Genomic DNA, 23,470 nt, shown 5'->3' on the forward strand with positions numbered 1-23,470 from the left:
TAAGAGCGCTCCCTGTTTCGCCAAGGTATCGAATGTCATATGATGCAGTGGTTGTTATGGCAACTGCCCTTTTTATATTGAATAGTAAATGGCTACGAAAAAGCCACATAATTTTATGGTTGCTCCCGGGGGATCACATAACTAATATAAAATCTCTCATTTTAATATATTTTCTGCTTCTTTCTTCCTTCCTTCTATTCTTTCAAAGTGAAAAAGCCTTTGAGCTGAGGCTGGCCCTTGTCCCGCACCAGGACGCTGAGCTGGGGGCGCGAAGGACCAGAACAAAAACCTGACGATTCCGTCTCCCACGTGGAGGAAAAAAAAAAAGAGCACATTAATCAACGAGGCTCTTCCAGAATCGCAACCAATTCACCTCGATTAACATTTACAGCAATTGATGGCATAAGCCGCCCCAAACCTAACTTTTCTTTAGGAGCAAATGGCTCAGAGATGCCACACAGCATCAGTGCAGGAGTTGCCCGGGCTGGATGGGACATCTCCCGGGGACAGATGATGGGACCACAGTGCCACCACCCCTGCCTCATCCACCTCGGGATGATGGCGCGCACACCCCCCCCCGAGCAAGCAGTTAAAAATCATAGAGCCATTTATGTTGCAAAAGACCCTTAAGATCATCGCGTTCAACCAAATAAAACACTATCTTCAGTCAACTTCTACAGCAGCTCCAAAATTACCTAAACCTCATCCCATTTATTTTCAGTCATCTCCAGGAAAGCCCTCACCCCGCTCTGCTCAAACCGGGCTGCCTCGCGGCGGGGCTGGGCGGGCAGCACCCCAATGGGGGTGGGAAGGGGCTCGTTCCAGCCAGCCGGGCTCGTCGCTGCCGGAGGAGGAGCCTCCCAAACCCCCACGTCTGTCCTGGCAATCCACACAATGGGGGAGGAAAAAAAAAAAAAGAAAGGCTGGAAAATCCTGGGAAAAGGTTCAACATGAGCTCAGACAAATTGTTCCTTATAAGAGGGCCAAAGCTGGGATTTTTTTTTTTTTTTTTTTTTTTTTTTTTTTCCTCTCGGTCCTTTTTCATCCAACATCAGCTGAAATTCATCACGGTGTTTCCTGGCCTTGTGAGGAAGGTTTGGTGTGAAGTCCACCTCCACGCTATTCGTGAGCGGTTGTTTCTGAATGGCGAGGACGGGGAGAACCCCGGGGGGGTGATCCTGGGACACCCCTGCGTCCGTCCCACGCTGCTGTGTGGCCTCGTGTCACCCATGGGCACCACAGGCCCTTGGCAAGCCCTGACATCTTCACCCACCCTTCTCCGGGCCAGCTCCCCACCCAAGACTGGAAGACGACTCCAGGATCTGATTCAAGCTAAACTTCACTAAAATCCACAGCATTTGACTCGTGTGAACCAGTAATGTAACAACAAAAAGATTTAACACAAGAGATGTAAATCTTCTTTTCAACCAAGAGCTCCACTGGCTGTTTCTGACCCAGCGATTTAAGTTGCTCATACGGATCTATTCATCCCTGCGAAACACATGCCATCCCCGGCGGCACACAGCGCCGCCCCTTTTTTTTTTATTTTTTTTTTCTATTTTTTTTTTTCCCCAGGAACAAAGCAAACAATATAAAACTTCACATCGGGCTTTATCATTTATTTGGGCACCACTGTTTCCCAGATCAGCTGTTAAGCCCTTTCCTAAAATGGATGGGTTAAAAACAAAACAAAACAAAAACAACAAAAAGAGAAGAAAACAGTCTTTTCAAGGGTATTCTTTCAGCAGAAGACTTAGTGATGCTCAAAAAAAACATTTACTTCAAATTTAGGGCCGGACAAAATGGACAAAAGATTTTTTTTTCAAGTTTTAAATGGACTGAGAAAAAAGCTAGCTTAGTAATGGGAAAGATGTGTGTATATATATATATATATATATATATATGAAATTCTTATATATTTCTTATTTTTAAATATATGAAAATATATATGTTATGTATTATATATTATATATTATGTATCCTATATTATATATTTTATAAGTTATATGTTGTGTATTGTATATTACATATTATATGTAATATGTTATTATATAATATTTTTATAATATATAATATAAAATTATACATTATATATTATATATTATAATATATTGCATATTATATAATGTATATAATACATCGTATATAATACTATATACTTTTTTATATATATATAAGAAATCCTATAAGAAACCATGTATATAAAAAAGAAATCTTATATATATACACTATATATATTGTGTATTGTATATTATGTTACGTGTTTTATACTTATATATTATGTATTATGTATTATATATTGTATATTGTACATTATATATTATAATATATTGCATATTATATAAAGTATATAATACATTATATATAATATATATACATTATGTATATATGAGAAATCATATAAGAAACCATATATATATATATAAAAGAAATCATATATGAGAATTCTTTAGTTGCGAATAGGGATGTGAAGCTGCTCTCCTGCTACAGATTTCTCCAAGTGAGGACCAGCTGGGTGCAGCCAGCGAGGCTGCGTCTCTTCCCAACGGGCTGGACTTCGCCTGGGAGCTGCCGCAGCCCCATCCCATCCCATCCCATCCCGTCCATCCCATCCCATCCCATCCTGTCCCTTCAGCCGGATCGATCCCCAGCACTGCCGCGGAGCCGTGGGGCGGCTGCTGCCGAGGCAGCACATAAACCTCATACCAGCACCCGGCGAGGAAACTGCTTGGCCGCAAGTCATAAAGCAAACAAATTTAAAAAAAAAAAAAAAACTAAATAAAATTGAAGGCTTCATAAGATTACTAGGGCATTAACCTAATTAAAGTGCCCGAGCGCGCCTGGCGAGAAAAGATAGAAAAATGCTAAAATTGAATTAATAGAAAAATGAAAGGGAAACCCCAAGACTGGAAGAAAAATTAAGTCTTTCAGTGATAATCAAATAAAACCAAGTGTGCAAATAATAAATCTGGAGAGAAATAACAAACTCATCAGCATTAAAGAGTAAAGCCAGTAAACAGCAGATTTGGGTCAAGAAAATCAGGAATATCACTTAAAATGTCATCACAAGTGACAGACCATCTATAATACCCTGTAAGCTTTGAACGGCGGTAGGTTACATCTCAGAAACTGAAATAACCTCCCACTTCAAAAGCAGATAAAGTCCATTATGGCAATTAAAAGGCGCCATCAGCAGCCAAGGAGCAAGGTAGGTACAGGGTATATAACATAACCAAGCTTAGCAATACTGTGTTGGGGGCATTAAATTAAATATCTACTTTTATTTGTCACAATTTCCACTTCTAATCTTCATTTATTACTTGCCTTTTTTTTTGTTTTCCCCCCCAGGAATATCTTTGTAAAAAAAAAAGAAAATAGTAATTTCCGATTGATCTGGTCCCAGCCGAAGCCTGCCAAAAATACCGATGTGATGCTATCGCCCTTTCTGAGCTGGCCTGGCTGCAGAGCCCACGAGAAAGGCTGCTTCCTCTGGCAGAGCTTTAATTTCAGTGGAGTCATTAACACGGCCACCAGCAGAACCCCGATGTGATGTCCTTGCTCCTCTGCCCTTTTCCAGCGTCACTCGGTGCCTACGAGCACTGGCCTTTCGAGGCTCTGCGTGTTCACAGCCTGCCTAAAACCGGGGGAAGCGGGGGCTGAGAGTAAGACATGGGGTTTTTTTTCCCAGATACGGTGCATCTGGTGAAACGGGCTTCCCTGGGAGCTGCCACCCAGCTCATTGTTATCTCCTCTGGATACTGAAAACCCCATTCGAAAGGTCCTCAGGAGAAAGGTCAGCAGATCAGAACGACCAGCTGAGGAGTCACCAACCCGCCGCCCGCCCCGACGCCGGACGGAAAGGTGGCACTCGGCATGGCCAGTCCTCTCAGTGGCGCCTGATAGGAGTCCTCGTGTCCTCCCCGTCTATCATGCACAGAGTGTAAAAACAAACTAAAATCTGCCCTAATTAACAGCCTCTGCTGCTTTGCAGCATCTGGGCAGTTTCTAGCCCATGCTCCTCATCCTCACCACCCCTCGAGGTACGTTAAGTACCTTTATGTACATTATTATGTACTTTTATGTCCATTGTTATGGACATTGGCAGGAGGGCTGGCTGTGCCGGGATTGCTGTCGGACACGGGGGACGGTCCCTGTGCCCCCACAATCCCATGGGAGCAGGGACCTGGCTCTGCCCGCTGCCCAGGGGAGCCAGGGCTGAGGGCTGTGTGTGATGGGGGGGGTGACAGCTCTCTCTGCCACCACTGTGTCCCGGGGACGCATGCTGTACTGCTCAGCACTGCAAGTAGGAAAGAAAAGAGACGATTTTTTTGCTTCAGAGAGCTGCCAGTCTCAGCAGCTTAAGCACCACCTTGAGGCAGGAGATGGAGAAAAGCCTAAACAGCACAACAACAACAACAACAACAGCAACGACAACAACAAAATGCTGATTAACTGAAATGACTTGCACAGGAGAACAACCTCACGGCGGGGCCGAGCCGAAGCCCCTCAGCAAACCTCCGGCCCGTGCCCCTTCGGCGGCTTCACACCCGCCCTGAGCATCCTTCACCTGCTGGGGCTGGGAGCTGCCCGCAGCGGCCATAAGGACCGTCTCACGGGCGCCCTCCGCGCCGCTGTTTACATACTTTCAACCTCTGCAGAAAGTGGAATTCCATTCATGAGCATTTATCACGGCAGAGATACTCATCAGGGCTCGCTCAATATTTCCCCCTGTGCCCTGAACTAACCTTCTGAAAGAAATACGAGTGTTGTGTTATCCTTTCCAACGGAGAGGTTATTTTTGTGCATCATCTGCGGCTGCTGTTAGCCAACCGATCTGTTAGCACTTGCAGTGCTATAACCTGCTTCATGACGGAGGAGTCATTCCCAGTTTTCACCTGGAAAACATAGCAAGGTGCTTCCCAGGCAGAATACGCTGGGAATGGGTATGGAATATGCCACCCCTGCGCAGATTGATGGCGCCGAAGAGAGTATCTTTGTCTCTGCAGACAGACCATACGCAACCGCCTGTTATTCACGTGGCATTAGAGAGCGACACATCGGCTCTGCCAGAATCACTAACCCTGTCACTCACCAGCCCTGTGTAAATCAGAGACTCCATCAGGCTGATTATCTCTGCATGTAAAGATTTGAAAATACATAAATTAAGATTTTACTCTAAGCGTAGGCGGCTTACAATGCTTTCTTTAGGATCAGATAGACCGCGCCGTAGCTAAACATTAGGGCAGCTGCTGATTTCTTAATCCATTCTCAACATGAGCATTTCTCAGTTGTTAAGCCCGGTGTGAAAGAAGCCTTTCATGGTCGAAAAATCCCCCAAGAGGAAAATATACAGTCCACATTTTCAGGCCGTGGTGCGTGAGCTGGGCACGGGCTTACCTGCCGCAAAACCTGCTCAACCAGAGGGGTTTGCAGGCAGATTACAAAGCTCTGCGCTTAGTTTCTGCTGATTTAAAATCCGCATGGGTTTTTTTATTGAAAAATGCCTCCCATGGCTCTGACTGTAACTACTCATTTACTGCAGCAGATAACCGGCCGGTGGAAGAAGCGGGAGCGTGGTTTTTGGGACTGAGGAGGGACAGTTGGTGGCTGGGTTTTATGGGCTCGGTGTCAGAAAGCGAAGCTTTCCAGCGCCGCCTGCGAGGCATCCCCTCCTGCCAGTGCGGTAAATAATCTTCAGCCTAATTCCGTGGATTGCAGCAAGGGCTTCAGCTCCGTGGCTTATTAATTAAGCTGTTTAACTTACTTATTTTAAGCCTCAAATGTACCTACACTTCTCTTTATGAACTCTGTGGGGCTGCTTGTCCCTGACGTTAAGCAGCTGTTGCAGCGCAGGGAGTCAGGGCACGGGTTCATTTATCAACGAATTGGTTGCAATAATGTGAAATTTCTGCCTGCTTGTTTTCCAGGTGAGATCCCAGGTGCTCAGAGGAGCTGTGCCCCACGCCGTGGTGTGTCTGCCCTTCAAACCGGTGTCCCCCTGTGCCACGCGGGGCGGCTGAGGACGGGGATGGAGCCCGGCAGCCTGCCGTGCTCCAGCTGCATCTGCGAGCGCGAGCCCATAAAATCCACCACGTCCTTCTTGCGAGACCCTGTGACAACACGCACATCCCAACGCGACCATCAGCTCCCCACACTCAACGTTAACCAGTAGGTGAACATGCAGGGGAGCTGGAAGAGCCCCATTCTTTTTTTCCCCTAAATAAGCATCTGCACCAAAAAAATGGTTAATCCAGAAAAGGAGTATTTAGCGCAAAGATATTTCTTGGTGTGCGGTTTTGATCCGAGCCCAAAGCATCGGAGCATGGCAGGGGCTGGAGGGGATCGCTCCCATGCAGCAAAATGCTGCGGGCAGGCTGGGATCTGCGGGATTTGGGGATGCCAGAGGAGCCGGAGCCCAGGATGGTGGGAGCCAGGTAAGGAGCCCGGTGCCGTGACACCTGCGGGCACCCACGGTGGCCGATGGTGCCAGGGAGGACGAGCCGGCGCGGCTCTGGCTGGGCAGCTGCCTGCACACCAAAAAAAGCCCCAGTGGCAGCCTGCAGAAATCATCGCTCCACGCGGTTTTGAGGTTTGGAGAAAATCAAAGACAAAAGGAAATGGCAGGCAGGCTTCGCTGGAGCACGAGAAGGCAAACAAACCCTGTGGGTTTTCTGACTTGTTTTTCTTAGGGCACTTTAAGAGAGCGTTTGCAATCACTGGGAACAAATTCCTAGAAATGAGACGCTGTTATTATTCATAATGTAATGCCTTTGCCGGCAGGGCCGGGAGGACTGCGCTATGCCAGGCAGACACCGCGTGTCCCGAGGACATCGGCCACCCCTGCAACAGCAGCAGAACCGCTTTCAGGATGAGCCCAAAGGAAAACTCACGTTCGCCTGGTACAGAGTCCAGGTCTCCTCCGCCGGCACAGCAAAAAGTGGAGTACTGCTTCTTTAAAGCAGATGATTAATTTAGAAGCCTAACGAGGCCCCCCCGAGAAGGGGCTAAATCCCATTTATCCAGGCAGGTTGTCAGTGCCTGAACCTCAGAGCGACCTGGGCACTTAAAACAGGTAATTCCGGGCATTTTCCCTGGGAAAATGTCTGGGCGGTGTGCGAGGCAGGGCAGCTCGCGTGGCACGGGGGCACTGCGCAGGGCTCATTTGGAGCGTGGCCACCGCATCGTGCTGCGGGTATCACCCCAAAATGCAAACTGGAGTCCCTCTGTGTCACTAGGGAAGCTCCGTGGGAGGACAAACAGGCTGTTTATTAACAGGAGGGGGGGGCAAAAATCTTCCCAGTTAAAATGCAGTGTTAAAATCGCAGTTAAAAAATGACAAAGTCAGGAAAAGCAAACTTTTAAAGTTGCAAAACCAACACTGCACATCCTGTTTGTTTTATGGCCACATTGAACATCCTGTATGTTTTATAGTTTACATTTTACAACGTAAACAGTCATATATTAAGCTACACAGTTAACCAAGAGAAAAACACAGGAGTAAAAAAACGCCACGTGCAAAGCGAGCAGGTCGGTGCGGCTGCTGACACCGAAATGTCGGCATTTATGGGCTCTATGTAATTTTTACTGTGCGACCCTTAACGCAGTTGTTTTCATTTCATTTCCGTGGTGCTTTCCACCTTCAACAAGAGTGAAGGGGCGAGATCGCCTGTGATTAATAACGCCGGCGTTAAACGGTCCTGATTAGCCTTTGAAGTTCACACATGTTTCTGCGGGGTCAGCGGGCTGGGGAAGAGGGTCAGTTCCCGGCGCTGCTGCCGGCTTCGCGCGGGGCCGGGTTATCACCGAGCCCGGCTCCGCCGCGGCACCGACGCGCGGCATCAGGGCCCTGGCTTTTTAAAGTCTGGAGTTTGCAGAAAGTTACGAACGCTGCAAAAAATCTGGGTTTTTCAACAGTGTTTTATGCTGGGAGGGTCACTCTGCCTCTAGAGTCAGCCCCCTAAACTCCGTCTGGTTTCGCACGGGGAAGTGCTGGAATCGCACTTTCTGCATGGCTTTTGGGTGGCATCGGGACAATTGACTCCACATGGAAACCTGCTCTTTAGAGGCTTGATGCATGATCATTTTGAGCAACACCTTCTCCCTCTGCACCCTTCTTCAGGACCTTTTCACAACCCCCCCCTCACCCCCCCAAACTGCAGCTGCTTAAAACACCAGCAGGTTGAAAAACACCTTTGATGATAGGAAGGAGATTCCCTTACCTGTGGTACCGGCAGGAGCTGCTGGAATTAAACCTAAAAGGATTTTAAACTCTATCTTCCCTTCCTCCAGCCAGCAAGGTTTGTTTATTTTATGTGACTTTCATCTCGGACGGTGCAAACCAGGCAGGTCCGTATTTTTATACGCATTATCTCAGCACTCGTTGGCCTGGCAGGCTGGAAGGGCCCTTGTTCTGAGTTATTGAACGCACTGTGGCAGATAACTGTGTACCTCCCGCTTCTGCATTCGCAAGACACATGAATTAAGATTTTCCAAATAAAATACTTCATCTTTTACAGGGCTGCCAAAGCCAGCTTGGAAAATAAGGAGTTTATGCAACCTGTTTCTGCGAGCTGTATGTACAGCGCGCGGCAACAGCCAGGCTGAAAATCCCACAGCGCTGCCTGGAAAGTTCCTGGGCAGAAAATAAAAGGTCGGTGGCATCTGGCAGGACAGGACTGAGCAAGTCAGAGGCTGCATCCCCAAGAGCAGGGGAAGCACGCAGACAGCAATGGCAGCCCACCTCCCTCAGCATCCGGCACTCCCCACCCAGCAGCGCTGCCGGCACAAAGAAAATGTTGCTCCTCGCTATTAAATTCACTGCGACATCCCAACCAGCCTCCCCGTCCAGATCCAAACTCGGCATCGCGGGCCCACCCCTGACCCAAAACCCTTGCAGAACGTCTCTCTTACGTGTCCAAAGGGATCCAGGTGGTTGTTGGTGAGTTTTAGCTTCTGAAAGGACACCAGCTGCCGCATCCAGTGCGCTCCCGTGGCGGGCGAGTCGGGGTGCACGTACAGCCGCCCCGGCATGGCCGGCTCTGCCTTCCCGGCCACCATCCTGCAAACACAGCGGTTACACATTGCATCACCTCAGCAGCCATCACCAGCCTGGCCGACGAGAGCGTTTTGTCCTTGAACTCAACCCAGCAACCCTCCCGCCAGGCCTGGAGGGATGCACTGGGGCACGGGGGCTCGGAGAGTCTCCTGCTGCTCGTGGGGGCTTTAGGCCTTCTCATTTCAGGCTGGCAGAGTAACTCCATCCCTGCTCCTGCATGGTATTTCCTTGGAGCAGTGTCTCTACAGGGCAATGGCATTGGCATTGGTCAAGAAGGAAGTCTCGTCTAGGTTTTTGGAGAGGATGAAGCCTTCCAAAGGCCATTCTGCAAGGGGAGAAGGTCTCACACACTTCCCCAGGAGAAGGTACTGAGGAGCAGGAGCGAGTACCAGCATGGGTGCACCCTCTGCAGCCATGCAGGGTTCACACAGCCCCTGCCTGGGTGGCAGCTCCAGTGGGAAGGGGCTGCTCCCCGCTCCGGAGCTGTGTGTTTGCCCCTCGTACCCTTCTGCCAGCCCCCCTTGTCCCCACACCACCACCACCACCTCTCACGGACACAAGACCCAGCCATGAGACACCACTTGATGGCAACTCCCCCATTGCTGTGCATTGTTCTCCTCCTCTAAAGCACCAATAAAAGCAATATTACCAAAACCAACAGAGACTTTCCAGCAGCAATAAAATGAAAAGGGGAAACAGCTCTAGGGCTGGCAAAAGCTAAATTAAACAGAGTTAACAACTGTCCATCATCTAGGGCTTAATGGTTAAAACACAAAGTGGCCGTCGTGCCATGGAGCCCTCAGTCCACTCCTCTTGCCCAGCGGCACTCCAGGACAAAAGCAAGTGGAAAAGGGATTTTTTTAAAAACTAGAGCAGCCCTAATGTCCAAGTAAATTATTACAGTTTTATGGGATGTCACCAGGCTCCTTCCCATTGAGATGACTACGAAGTTTTCCATTGCTCGTCTTTTCAGCAGGCAGCAGTGGGTGGAAGGGTTTGGGAAACGCAAAGCGAACAGTCGCGGCGAGGGAGGCTGCCGGGCGCGTTCGGGGTGAAAATCAAACGGGAAAACAACACGCTTCCTTCATCAGAAAGCAAAAATCACTTCTGTCTCTTGGGTAAGCAACTTTACTATCAAAGGCACAGGGAAGGGAAGAATAATAGAAGAAAAGGAAACTCTGGGGAAGACTAAGTTAAAAGAAAAAGACTCTAAACTCAATCTGCATCGGACTGCGATAGAGGGAATCATGGCTCCCTTCCTCTGCCGGATCAGCACGGCTGAACCAGGGCTTTGAGTAAAACCGCCCCACATTTCACTTTATAGCGGATCTAAAAGCAAAATATTACTACAGAAGAAAGGAATTTAAAACTTCTCTTGACTCACATAGATACCTGATTTTTAAGGCCAAAATGGACCATTAAATCACCTGGCCCAGCTTCTGGCATACTGCGGGCTGAGGCTTTACCCTCGTACACCCGCACACAGCCAGACCACCTATGCTTGGCCTAAAGTATCTCCTCCGGGAAGACACCCCATGTCGAGCGCTTTGGGGATGGACAATCCACCACCTCCATCAGCAGCAGTTTGCTCCAGCAGTTAATCACCCAGCCCATTAAGAATATTTTATTTTATATTTGTCTGGTTTTAACTTCCAGCCTTTGGCTCTTGTATCTATCGCTGCTCCGTGAAAGACAGCTCTGGGATGTTGGCATCCCTCCGGTGGGAAGGTATTTATGTTGGTTTCTGAGTTTGCACAGCAAACGGTCAATCCCATCTCAACTTTCTTATGGAAAAGAAGGCAAACAGAAATGTTCTCTTACCATTTATTGTCACAGAATTTATACCGGTGGTCGTCAGCCGGGACAATGTCGATCAACAGGATGTACTTGGTCTTGGGATTCATTCCGGTCACTTTAACCTTGTAGCTAGGAAACATCCTCCTTAGGAAAAACAAAGGGTGAACACGTTAGTGAGCAACGTGGAGTGGCACTGGAAGGGTTGGAAACTTGGAGCAGAGCCCCAAAAGGCAGATCCACCATGGGATGAATTCACGCTAGGACAAATGAGAGATCCACCATGGGATGAATTCACGCCAGGACAAATGAGCTACAAAACATTATTGCTGTTTATACGTCACCTGACTCAAACTCAGCCTTTCCAGGGCATGGGCTGCACGGGGCCAGTGCTAAAAGGGGCATAAATATGGCTGACGATAGATAGAGGGGGGGGTTATGGGTCAGTGTCAGGAAAAGGTGGGTGCAGAGAGAGAGATGGGTGTTCAACACATCCCTCCTTATGGGAGGCTTGGACAGGGAGCCCCCAGGAGGCTCTGTGTGGCTTCAAAGATGCAAATTTCTTGTTGCCGTGAACGTGCATGAAAAGTCATGAGGTCTAACTCGACTTCAGCAGAAACAAAGCACACACAGCGTTCTCATCCACACGTTCCCAATGCCCACGGCACCAGGTCCCACCACACCCCCTCCCAACACAGTAGCTGAACCCGCATTCCCCACCACAGACCAAAAACCGAGGACTGGCAAAGCCTTGGGGGACAAAGCCTGTGGACAACGCCTGCTCCTCTGGCCTTCCTGAATTTCCCAAATTCACAGCGCGCTGTTAAACCTTGTTCGAACCCGGAGCACCACAGAGCTCCCTGCTGAAAATGTTCCCGTCCCACTGATTTACCATTGACTTTAACGGATGCGGAGCAACCAACACCAAATGGGCAACATCACATAAACCACTGTATTATTAAAGAACATTTACATATATCTTACAAGTCTAAAGAATCTTCGCAATATTAAAGAATATTTTTTTATAAAGCTATGGCCGTGAAACCAGTATATACCATCACAGGCTGGTCTTGCTATCCAAAGGAGATGGCCCTGATGGGAACGGGCACTGCCATGGGCTTCCCGAGCCCCCGAGACTGCAGCAGGAGCCAGGATTTGCAGGATCAGGCACTTTACGTCCTCAGAGTAACCATTTTCTTGGCTCCCTCTTCCCACTCTCCTCCTCATTCAGTGAAAAAAACAAGTCAATTGGGCAAACTGGCTCATCACGGCCTTCGAGCAACCAGCCAGAACAGAAAATTCTCCTTTCCACCAGCATAAGGGAACAGAGGATGAGAAACATTACATCCTGGCGTCATTCTAATTACCCAAATTCTGCTGTTATTTCTCCGTCGGACGTCGAGGCCACTTTGCCCCCCAGTTTTATCCCTCCTCTCCCCGCACGTTGTCCCCCGGCCGGCTGAGCTGGCCCAGGTCTGCAGCACCATTTTGTCGCTGCTTGGGGAGAAGGCAACAAAATGGGCCCTGTTTGAAATCATTTCAATCGACTCTTTTTACCCGCCCTGCATAAATTCCAGATGTTTACCATGTAATTAGCCGGGACTAAAAAGGGGTGGTTTACCAATGTCCGTATTTGATTTTCATTCATAAACTCTGCACTCCTCTTAACCTTGTCCTCCTACAGGTAAGCACCTGGGTAAATACAGTAGGACATTTCAATTTGTGAATACACAGCCCAATTCACACATTGAAAAAAATTGCATAAGGAATCCAATCTGAATGCCAAGATTTTTATTTTTTTTTTTAAATTAGGCCTTAAAATGACATTTGAAAATGAAACAAAAAAAGAGGAGGAATTGATTAAAAACCAGAAATGAGATGGATACTATTCGACACTTACTGCGTCGTACCGGGCGAATGTCCTGCATCGGGGATTTTTATAACATCTAGCTTCTGAATTTCTTTTTTTTTCCTCAATCATTTCATTTACTGTAGTACATCCAAGCTGCTAAAGTAGCCGGACTGATATATTGTAAATGTTAAGTGCTTTTTTAATGGCATTTAAAATTAAGCTTCAGCATATGGAGTTCATATAGCATGGACATGCCTGAGTTTATAATGTTCTTTAGTATAGCCGTCTAAAATAAATACAAAGAGCCAAAGTACTACTATAATATATACAGCTGAAATTCTTTAAGGATAACAAATGGGGACTCGCATCTGATTGAAGGTGTTGCTTAACTTGCAAACCGCTCGGTATCTTGCAGTGGTAGCATTGTGCTCAGCAATCGACAAGCCCAGCTACAACCAAGTTTGCCAACTCTCCGCATTCTTTTCCAGGAAAACATGGGGTAGATTTTAGTAATTTGGCTGTGCACGGACATTTCATCATTATTATTAGCTGCTGCATTTTGGCTTTAAAAAAAAAATATGCGACTAATGTGCTGTCCAGGGACTTGTCAGTTTAATTTTCTTAATGAAAACATATTTCTCAACCCCTTGGCAGAGACTCATTTAGTAAATATCTCGTTGCAATACGACACAAACATGGGTTGTGCGTTTCTGGTGGGAAGGCATGACAAACTGAAGAGCCGGGTCCAAGAAAATGCAGTCATAGAGTTTCAATTTAAAAAAAAAAAAAAAGAAAAAAAAGGCAGGAGAGAGCACCTAATATCATGTCTTGGGCCCTATTAAATGTCCCATTTGAAAGAGGGGAGCAGAAACCCATGGCAGAGGCTCTGGGCTGCACCAGCCCTGCCCGGGAGCGGGGCCGTGCCTACAGTGGGTCTATACAGCTCCCCATCAACCCTGGGAAGGGGCCAAAAACCTGCCTCCTTCTCCCAGATTTACTCCAGGTCAATGGAGCTACTCACAGCCACGGGCTCCACGCTCGGCAGCGGCTTTGCATAACCGGCCCCGCTGCCAAATCTCTGCAGGCAGGAGCTCTCGGGCGGATGGGCGTCTCCGCAGAGGATGCTTTGCTTCGGCCAGCTTTCCCTGACAATAGCTTGCTTCATCATCTATCGCTCAGGGACCGGCAATGGCAGAAGAATAACCCAGTGCGGCAATAAAAACTTGCCAACCTCTTGCCAAGCTCTGGGAAATCTCAGCCTGGCTCTGGTGGGGGGTCTGAAGCAAGACCCAGGCAGACCCGCGTTTTACCCACCCTCCTTCCCACTGCCGCACGTAGCTCCAAAACGGGTGAGAGCTTACAAAAAAAACAGTTACAACAATTGGGAATTTAGGGAGCATGTCCGAGCGGGCGGCATCCGACCCTCAGTGACACCTCCAGCACCAGAGGCGGCTGCAGCCCGGCTGCGGCCATGCCAGCCGGGAAGCTCAGCGAGGTTAAGCGCTGGGCACGGGCGCAGCACAGGATGAGCCGACTATTAGGTGAAGTTTAAGCCACCAGTAACCAGGATATTGAGAACAGCCATTCCCAGCCTCATCGTCTTTTGTTCAGACCCAAAGCCTTGTCGGACACACTGTCCCGAGGCGGCGGTGAATGCCCTGAAGGTGTAAACGCTGCCACCATCCCTTGGGGTGGGAGAGTCCAGGACCGGATCAATTTCTTCCTCTTTAGAGGAAGAAAAAAATCTTACATTTTTTGAAAGCCACGCAAGGTGTGTGCCGAAACCGCCAGCACACATTAGGCGGGATGGCTGCTCCCAGCTGACATGGGACAGCCCCACAGCCCCCCTGCCTGCCCAGGGACCGGCCACGAGCCCACGACGAGCCCGTGTGACAGCCAGCGATGCACGAGGGACGCAGCACGAGCAGCCAAGCATCAGCCCCGACAGCCTGGTCTTCTGCAAAACAGTCACTAGACCTCAATTTTGGACACGTTCAAAACCCACTTTTCCCTCTCTCCAGCTCAGCCCAGCGCAGAAGGGACCACCAGCACCGTCCCGACGGTCTCCTGCACCCCTCAAAGCTCCCTGCTGGGTTTGGTGGCACTAACAGGCGCGTTTCAACCTCCCTCCCCGCACATGGTGCTGCTCCGCGATGGCAGCAGCTCGCACTGCCCTTCAGAGAGGAAAATTAAGTCAGTTTTTACATTTACACAAGAAAACTGCCCTCAAAGAAAGAGATCACAGGGGGAAGGCTACGGTGCCTCGCTTCAGAGAGCGGGACATCTGATACGGCATTAAAATACCACAGTCTGGCACCCAGTCGCCAGGGGCCAAGGTGTGGGGTGATGCCCTGTGGAGGGCAGGGGGGCTCTGGGGACCGCCAGCGCTGGGAGCGGGTCCGGCGTCGCCGGGGCTTGGCACCGCACTGCCACAGTCCTGGCTAAACCCCTCCCTGCAGCTCTGTGCAGATGAAATGTAGCAAAACCAGTAAAAGCCAGGAAAATAAACAAGCAGCACAATCCTGTAGCCCTCCCAAGCTTCAAAGATGATGTGCGAGTGAATTATTTGTTCTGATAATGAAGTAGTCATTGCTTAGCTAAGTTTATGCTAGGCACATTTTATCTCTACATGATATTCACAAATTGTTTTAAAATGAACTGTTAGAATAAGCATCTCTTGTTTATTTATTTATTCTATTACTATTCAATCCCCTTGACCATGGAGCAGTTACTGACATGGAGCCAAAGCTTCTATTATGTTCAAACAAAGTTTAATTAATGTGTAATTGGTTGGTTAGATTTGGAAGACAGCGATAAGAGGAAAGCTCTGCTTTCTTTTGAGGCAGCAGTTCCCAGCTTTTCGGGCTCTCCAGACTTAGCCACTTCATGGGCATCTAGTGTTTTAATCCTCATGGGAGCAGGCCTGGTTGGTCCTGGAGAGATGGGCGACTGCAAGGTTCCCAGCTCCAATAAAGTCTTATTTTTTGGGCAGGAGACAGCAATCTAATGCAGCCAGAAAAGCCAAGAGCATCAGAGCTGATCAAAGAGCTCAAAACACTCGTCCGAGCACCGACTGCCCCGCGCCACTCTGCACGCCGGGACCTGTGTATGTCAGGGACACTGGCTCATACCAGGGTACTGCTGGGTGACGAGGTGGCATCTGCAAACCCCTTGGGCCTCACCACCCTCCTGCTCACAAGGACTGGTCTGACCTTCCTTGCTTAGATGCAAACATCGTTTCTGATGCTCCTGCTGATGCACCAGCTGGGAATGGGTTTCTCTGCCCGGCACGTGGTAAGCAGGGAAGCCATGGGGACCTCAACTGGTATTTCCATGGAGAAAACTGCATGGAAACAAGACACCTGAGTCCTGTTGGAGCAACTCAAGTCATGTCCTCACCAAAGGCTGTCGGTGCTCTCTGAAGCCCCTGGGAACGTGCGGACGGACTGGTGCTCACCCCGTCTCCCTGTGGGGTGGATGGCGCTTCAGATACTGCTGAGCGCTTCCTCCTGTCCTTTCAGGGGGGTAAAAATGTGCCACAGCCTTTCAGCAGTTGATGTCCTATTTTCACAAGAACTTTCAATAAGACAAAGCTTTCCAAAGATAGACAGCGATTTTACAGTCCTTGATTTTGGGGTGGTCAAGTAAAGCGACAACTGGATTTTTCAGAAGCTGCTGTATGGTGCTGTCTGGAAAGGTGATGCTTTTGCATATCAGCTTGTGAAAGGATCAGAAAAACAAGAAATCACTCAACTTCTTGGCTAACAAGCCGTATCATGGCTGAAAGACCACCTCCTCAGGAGCTGCTGGGCATGCCAAGGTGCCTCCAGCGATGGTTTCAAAACACCGAGGCAGACGACATGCCTACATCCCCAATAATGACTAATGTGGCCCCAAATTCTTCCTGAGAACTGGCCATGGCTGCTTAAGGATGCTTCTCCTCGTCTTCATTGTTAGGAGGGAAAGGAATGGTGTGCAGAGGCTTCAAGAACCACGTTTCCATTCTGATGACCTTTCTGCGTTTTTTCTAATTTCCCTTCTTTTGACAAGTATTTCTTCCACTGACTTAACGCATCTTTAAAAATAATATTCTCCGGAGCAGATTAAAACAAATTTGGGGATGTCAGCTGTTTCTTTTAGCCTTTTAAATGGCATTTCCTTTTTGATAGATTCTTGCTTTCAGAAAATACTTTAAAGAGATCAAAGAGTTTTTCAACAGGGTCCCATTTTCCCAGTGTATCCTAACCCTCAGTCCCTTATTTCTCTTATCACCCACGCCACTCCGCTATGACGCTCTGTATACAAAGTAAGAGCAGTTAACTTTGAAGTGCTGGATTAGCCCATGCCAGATCCTTGCCTCAGAATAACAAACAATACAGGTTCAACAGGAGTTCTCATCAGTAGTTCATTTTTCAGCCCCAAATTCACTGTCACTAACACAAGCAACATTGAACTCTCAGTCTATGGACAGATAGGAGAGATTTATCTGGTGGCAGGACCATGACCTAGTGATGAGAAGGTCAGACAGTTAAGGGATTTTTATATTTTGGAATGGCGAGGTTGTATTTTTTTCTTCTGGCTAGCGCATCTCATTTTTAAATAAAACATTGTTTCTCACATACTTGAGAATTTGGTTAGCTGGATGGCTGCTTTCATGGTCTAGGAACATTTCCTCTCTTTGCCCCACGGTAACTCGAAACACGGGCAGGCTTCTTGCTGTGGGATGCTTCTCCAGTGCTTTCGTTTTGCCGTAACTGCAGTTGAGCAGAAAAGGTCCCAGCGTGCCGGAGGACAGGAGAGGTGGGTGCTGCAGCCTCCGGCGGCACCAGCAGCACAGCACAGAGGTACCTCAGAGCGAAGCTGTGCGAGAGCACGGCCAACGATCCGGCGCTGCAGCATTTCAGGGCAGGTTTGCTCCCTCCCTCCATGGCGCAGCCCCTCCAGCTGCGTGGGCTCCGCGGGGGCTTTCGGAGGAGCCATCGGCAGCCCTGGCGTCGGCGGCAGGCCATGCGCCAGCTCGTCGGTGCAGAGCAGGAGATGATCCACAGCCCCTGTGCCCGGGAGCCTTCAACGCAAAGGCAGAGCCCGAGCGATGGTGGGGACCTTCCCCAACAGGTTTGGCCTTGACCAAACCCTTCCTTGAAACCCTGGCCAGTGCTGCTGCAGCTCCAGCATGAAGATGAGCGGGGAAAGCTTTGGGAAGACCCTTGACCATGAGCATCCCATGTCTCTAGCAAACTCAAAGCAAGGATAGATGTCTGAAGGGAGAAGCGTATTAAAAACTAAAATCCTATCCCTATTCTACTCGGCGAGCACGAGCTCTGTCTTCCTTGCCAGAGACGTTGACATCTTCGGCAGCGCGGCCAAGAGCCATTGGAGTTTGATCCTGCTCCTTTCTCTAAAAGCAGGCATTTGCCCTAACAGGGTAATTCCAGGACCCCGAATTTAGGACTAAGCAGATCAAACATTCCTTAAATATCTACTTTATTTCCAAGTTTTAAATTGATGGCTCACATTCCAACGCTGATCTCGGATATTAAGGTTTGCTTTTGGATCAAAAACCTTTAGCAGAGATTCTTGTAACTGCCTCAAAAGATTCTGGACAAATATTTCCCTTTAATTGTAATGAGAACTGGGCATCCATATGCCCTACAGAGCCATGGAAAATTTAACTTTTAAAGGATTATTCACAGAGGAAAGCTGCACCAGCTTAGCCAAAGCATTTATACTTCTTCAGACCTTGATGTCCTAAAAACTAGTTTTATTTTGGTTTACTAAAGTTGATTAGGAACAGATTTTTTTTAACTGAAATAAGCCACTTTTAAAATGAAACTTGAACATCTAAAGGGGGTTTGCGTCCTTTCCACACATGCAAGCTGCTTTATTGATTTTTTTCCTGTGCAATATTTTCCTACATATGCTTCTTAAAACCTGCTACCATAAAGACTGAAGCTATCTTTGTACCTGTGCGCGTCCTGCACTCCAGCCAAAACTCAGTTCCAGTATCCCAAGCCTCCTGTTCGCATCACTGGGATGGTTGTGCTACCATAGAGGAATTACGTAGTGTTTTCTCTTCAGTAACCATTCACAAAAATGTGATCAGACATCCTGTGACCTGGTATTTTTTTACTGGTTAGCCATAAGCTGCATCAAATTGTTTGTCCCTGGCAATATCTGGAGAGAAACTGCAACGCTGCAAAGACTGGCACCTTGGAAAAAAGACTAAGGAACAGCTACAGCGAAATAAAAACTAACAGAAAGAAAGAAATCCTGAGCCAGGAAGACTGTGTATGCAAAGATTAACTTCCAGCAGAAATAAGGTCTGGGGGATGAGATTTCACAAAGAATTATGAGAGACAAAGCAGGGTTTGCCGCAAGATTTGGGGGAAAAAAAAAATACAATTGTTCAGTTAAATAATAGTACATAAGAGCAAATTGGAAAGCGAGATTTATAATGAATTCCCTCGTTTGCTTTCTGCTTTACCCACCCCTCACACAACCCCATCACTACGGAATGCCCAGACTCCGGCAGGGAAGGTGTGAGGAGCCCGACCCGCACGCCCAGAGCGAAGGGAAGGATTCAGATGCACATCTGCATCGCCGCCCTCTAATACACCCTGTCGCCTTTATTACAATCGATAGCGATTTTATTAATTTGATTTAACACCACCTCACCACCTGGAAAATGCTGGGGGGGGGGGGGTGTTTCTGTTTGGTTGGTTTTAGTTTGATTTTGTTTGGGTTTTTTTTAAATAAGTGGGAGGATTTGTGATCAATTATAGCCTTATTTATAAACACAGGCATACACAGGTCGGGGGGGTGCTGGGCTCATGCCCCGGGAAGGCAACGCTGGGAGCGGGGAGCGGGGGCGGCCGCAGCCGGGGCTCGGCGGTGGGAGGCTGCCTTCGGGGGGGACGGAGCCGGGCTGGCAGCCACCCCACCCCACCGACGGGGCTTCATCTGCAACGGCGGCAGCGGCCGAGCTGCCTTCCCAAAAAACTCCTCTGCAAAACGCCACCGGCGTTTTCATCCCGTTCCCCGCCGGTTTGGTACCGGCAGCTCCCGGCGACGGCAGAGATCGGGCAATTTTTGCACTACGCGTAAGTCAGGCTTTAAAACCCAGCAACGGAAAAGCCTCTGGAGTAGAAATTCCTAATTAGAGCAAACCTCAAATCGGAGGAACAAGCAAAGGTTCTGATTTATGGAGCCCGGCGTCCCATCCTCTGGGCGCTGCGATGGGCAGGGTTTTATGTCTGAAGGAGGCGAGCGGTTTTATGCAAAGTTCAGGGAACTTTGCTAACATAAACTTTTTATCTTTTGATGATCCTTTTAATATAAAATAATCTCTCCTTTTTTTCCCCTCCCACAATGAAGCAGTCGAACATTAAAAAGATAGCGAGTGCATTTTAAAGATGTTTCCACTTTATAAATCAAGTTTTCTTGGCAACAACATGATTTCTATTTCAATGCTGAGCTTGCTGTGTTCTCCTAATGTCTCCTACAGATCAGTCCTAAGAGGGAGTAATAATCCCCCAAAGTAATTCTCAGCCCTAAATTCTCGATAATTTATAGTTGGCTCGTTCTGTGGAGCTCTACAAAGAATGAAACAAATGACTCCCCCTCTTCCCGCTCCCCCCGCCCCCACTAAGTTATCAATATTTGCCTTGTTTATACAAAAAGGCTATTTTACACCATTGCCATGGAATTAACGCTTCCGCTGAGCTTTACATTTCCTCTCCATTGAGTGAACTTGTCGTTAAAGTCACTTTTTTGTTGTTGTTGTTGTTTGAAATTTAAAAATCAGACTTCAATTTCTTTTCGTTTGTGCCCCTTGAGGTCAGACAGACCGACATTTAAGTGATTTCAACTGACTGCATTCAGGGGCATCTCTGTGCCTGCTGGGAGGGGGATTAGAGTCCTAATTAGTGCCTGCAATTAGGCGTTTTCCCTCTTCTTTCCCCTCACGCTAAATGCAAGTGCATACAAATCTCCATTAACCATCATTTTCTTTTTCACTGGGTCAAGAGGAGGTTTACTATTGCTACTCCTTATTTAAATAGCTCGGGCCAAAGTAAAATCTGCGTGAAGTGATAATTTTCCTGCCGTCATTTGCGCAACGATTAGGGCACAGCCCCGCTCTCGGGCCGCCGGCGCGGACACGGGTGGCTCAGGCTCGGTGGGAACCGAGGGGCTTCAGCGACGGCGGGATTTAAGTCGCTCGATTATTTCTGCCGTCCTCACGCTAATTATTTTCCGTATATTTCGTGTTCGGTGCTGCTGGAGAGCCCGGGACAGGGCGGGAGGGAGCCGGGTGCGGGCTCCGTCAGCATCCATCGCCGCGGGCCGGCGGGGGCTGCGCTCCCGCGGAAGGGGCTGCGGGGCCTTTGGGCTCACGGCTCACACTGATAAAAAAACGTCGCCCTTTGTTCTGACACCATTTGCACTTGGACGCAGAGAAAAGAAATGAAGTGGCTACTCTGTTTCATCAGCATTTTGTCCATTTCTTCTCTTTTTTTGTTTTTTTTTGTTTAAATTAAAAACTATTTATAAAAAAAATAAATAAAAATGCTATTAGCTTGCCTGGTGCTGCACTCATTTTCACAAACGGAGAGTTTGGCTTGATAACTTCAAAAACAAAGTTTTGTACATCTTGGGGTCAATCCCCCCCAACCCCTCAGTCCCATCCCCTTGCTCCTGAAAGGTGACTACGTGTGCACTGCCAGCTCCACCGGACAAAGAATGTGGGTCTGAGCCCTATACATATGGATTTGTTTAAACAATCCACGTTAAGACTTACAAAGAGATAACATGCACATTTGGGATGCTTAGGGTCTAGAATTTGGTAAAGATATTACACGTCCCGCACAGACACACTCAGATACTATAAATTAAGGGTGAAATATTTGAGGTCTTGATCCCCTAGTCTTAGCTGACTTAGGTAGCAGACCTATCAAAATGAATCCGGCTCTTCACATCAGTAGACGCTACAGAACAAGCCCTAAGATTTTATACACCAAAACGTAGCGCGATAAGGACAGAGTTACCTGCACAATCACTTCATAAATAGGCCAAATAGCAAACAAATTGAAGATCCCCGGGACGTACACCCCCTCTCCAGGGGGACTAATGGGAATATCTTGGTTATTAGAGTAAAGCTTCCCCCGCGCCGGCCAGCTGCTGCGGAGAGCAGCGCTGCCGGGGATGGGGGAAAGGAGAGGGAAACCGCTCATCACTCCCCAAATCTGAAACCGGGGGCTGGGGTCTAGGTCTCACAGTGTGAGCAGCAAACAGGGGAGAAAAGACACATACACACACCCCCACACACACACCCGAGCCCCGAGCCCCCCGCCCCCCGCCCCGGCTGCCCTGCACAAAGCATCAGGGAGCACAGCGAAGAAAAAAGGCTGCGTATATATTGGGGGAATTTTTTTTCTGCTTGCTCCCCATTATTTCAGCGTTCTCCCTCACAGCTCTCTAGCACGGTGTAAAATCAGCAGTGGCAGGACATGGCAGAACCACACAGTTCTGTTAGAATTAAACGGATTTTAATACCTAAACCTGGCAATTTTTCTTTTCCAGCAGCAGCGGTGCGAGCCCGCTGCCACAGAAGCCAAGGACAGAAATTTCGGTGCCCACAGCCAGCTCCGGCTAGTTTTCTTGGGAACTGTCTGACTCCCGAGGCTGGTGATGGTCTGAGGTTTAATTCTGAAGGTTAATTTTCTCATGTTAATTCTGCCATCTCCCACCTGAGCAGCCGGGGTGGGAAGGGAGCGCTGAGCAGGCGCAGGGATGGGTTCCCCAGCGAAGTGAAGCTTCTGTGAGCCACTGGGCTCCCTCTGGCCCGGGCCTGGGTGTGCACGCTGAGGGGGCTCCAATTTGGTAAAAATCATTGTTTGTTTCCAAGGAAAGGCAGATTTTTTTCCCCACATCTAACAGGATAAAAGTGGTACCTGTCTCTCTCCGTTTTGAGATTAAAAGCGTAGCCTAAGCCTTTGTATTGCTAAAACTTTAGTGCAAAGTATCCCAGCACAGATCTTAGTGCACTGTGCAGAAAAGAGGAGTGGGGTTTGCTTTGGGGGCAAAAAAAAAAGAAAAAACAAAAGTAGAGCCACAATCATACTAACATCTTAAAAAAAAAAAAATCAAACCAAACAAATAATAAAATGAAGAATTACCAAAGAGAATTGTGACTAAATGTAGCGAATGACTCTGTAACTCTTTCTTGCACCCACGATCTCCTTGCCACACTTAAACACTTGCAGAGTTTACACCAAAAAAAATGATCTTACTGAAATCTGCAATCACAATAATAATTTTTTAAAATGCCACTGATTGATTATAGCAGCTCTGCAAAACCCAGTCTTGTCAAACAGGGACATTTCATACGGATCAGAAGCAATACATATTTGCAGGGAATTTTCACTAACCTGCCTGCTTTGGTTATTATCATTTCCGTGCCAGCTTCATGAAATTTCTTCCATAGCTCCTTCTCATGGAGATAGACTTTGATATTTTCTATTGTCTGGAAAAAATAAAGATAATAAGAACAGCAAGAAATGACTGAGAAAACCTAGGAGAAGGGCTGGGAAGGGCCTTGGGAAGGGCAGAGGGGCTCGGTGGCTGCGTCGCAGCCCAGGCACCAGATGAAGCCACCGCGGCCTCGGTCCTGCCCGTGCGGGAGGAGGATGGAGTCCCAAAAATTCCGCTGCCGTTTGCCAAAAATAAGAGAAACAAACCGAGGCCGGTTTTAATTGCAGACTTTCACATCC

General features: G+C 48.1%; 1 protein-coding gene across 1 annotated transcript in view; it reads right to left on the bottom strand.

Annotated features, from left to right (window-relative positions):
* Positions 1-23,470, bottom strand: part of TBX4 (T-box transcription factor 4) — a 40,856-nt gene that overhangs the window by 11,602 nt on the left and 5,784 nt on the right. The window contains exons 3-5 of the mRNA XM_074594580.1: positions 23,129-23,223; positions 10,877-10,996; positions 8,911-9,058 (exon numbers count right to left, since the gene is read on the bottom strand). Coding sequence (XP_074450681.1) covers positions 8,911-9,058; positions 10,877-10,996; positions 23,129-23,223 — 363 coding nt within the window. The remainder of the gene's footprint in view (positions 1-8,910; positions 9,059-10,876; positions 10,997-23,128; positions 23,224-23,470) is intronic.

This window comes from Larus michahellis, chromosome 7, assembly GCF_964199755.1.
Source record: "Larus michahellis chromosome 7, bLarMic1.1, whole genome shotgun sequence".
In the NCBI taxonomy this organism is placed as follows: Eukaryota; Metazoa; Chordata; class Aves; order Charadriiformes; family Laridae; genus Larus; species Larus michahellis.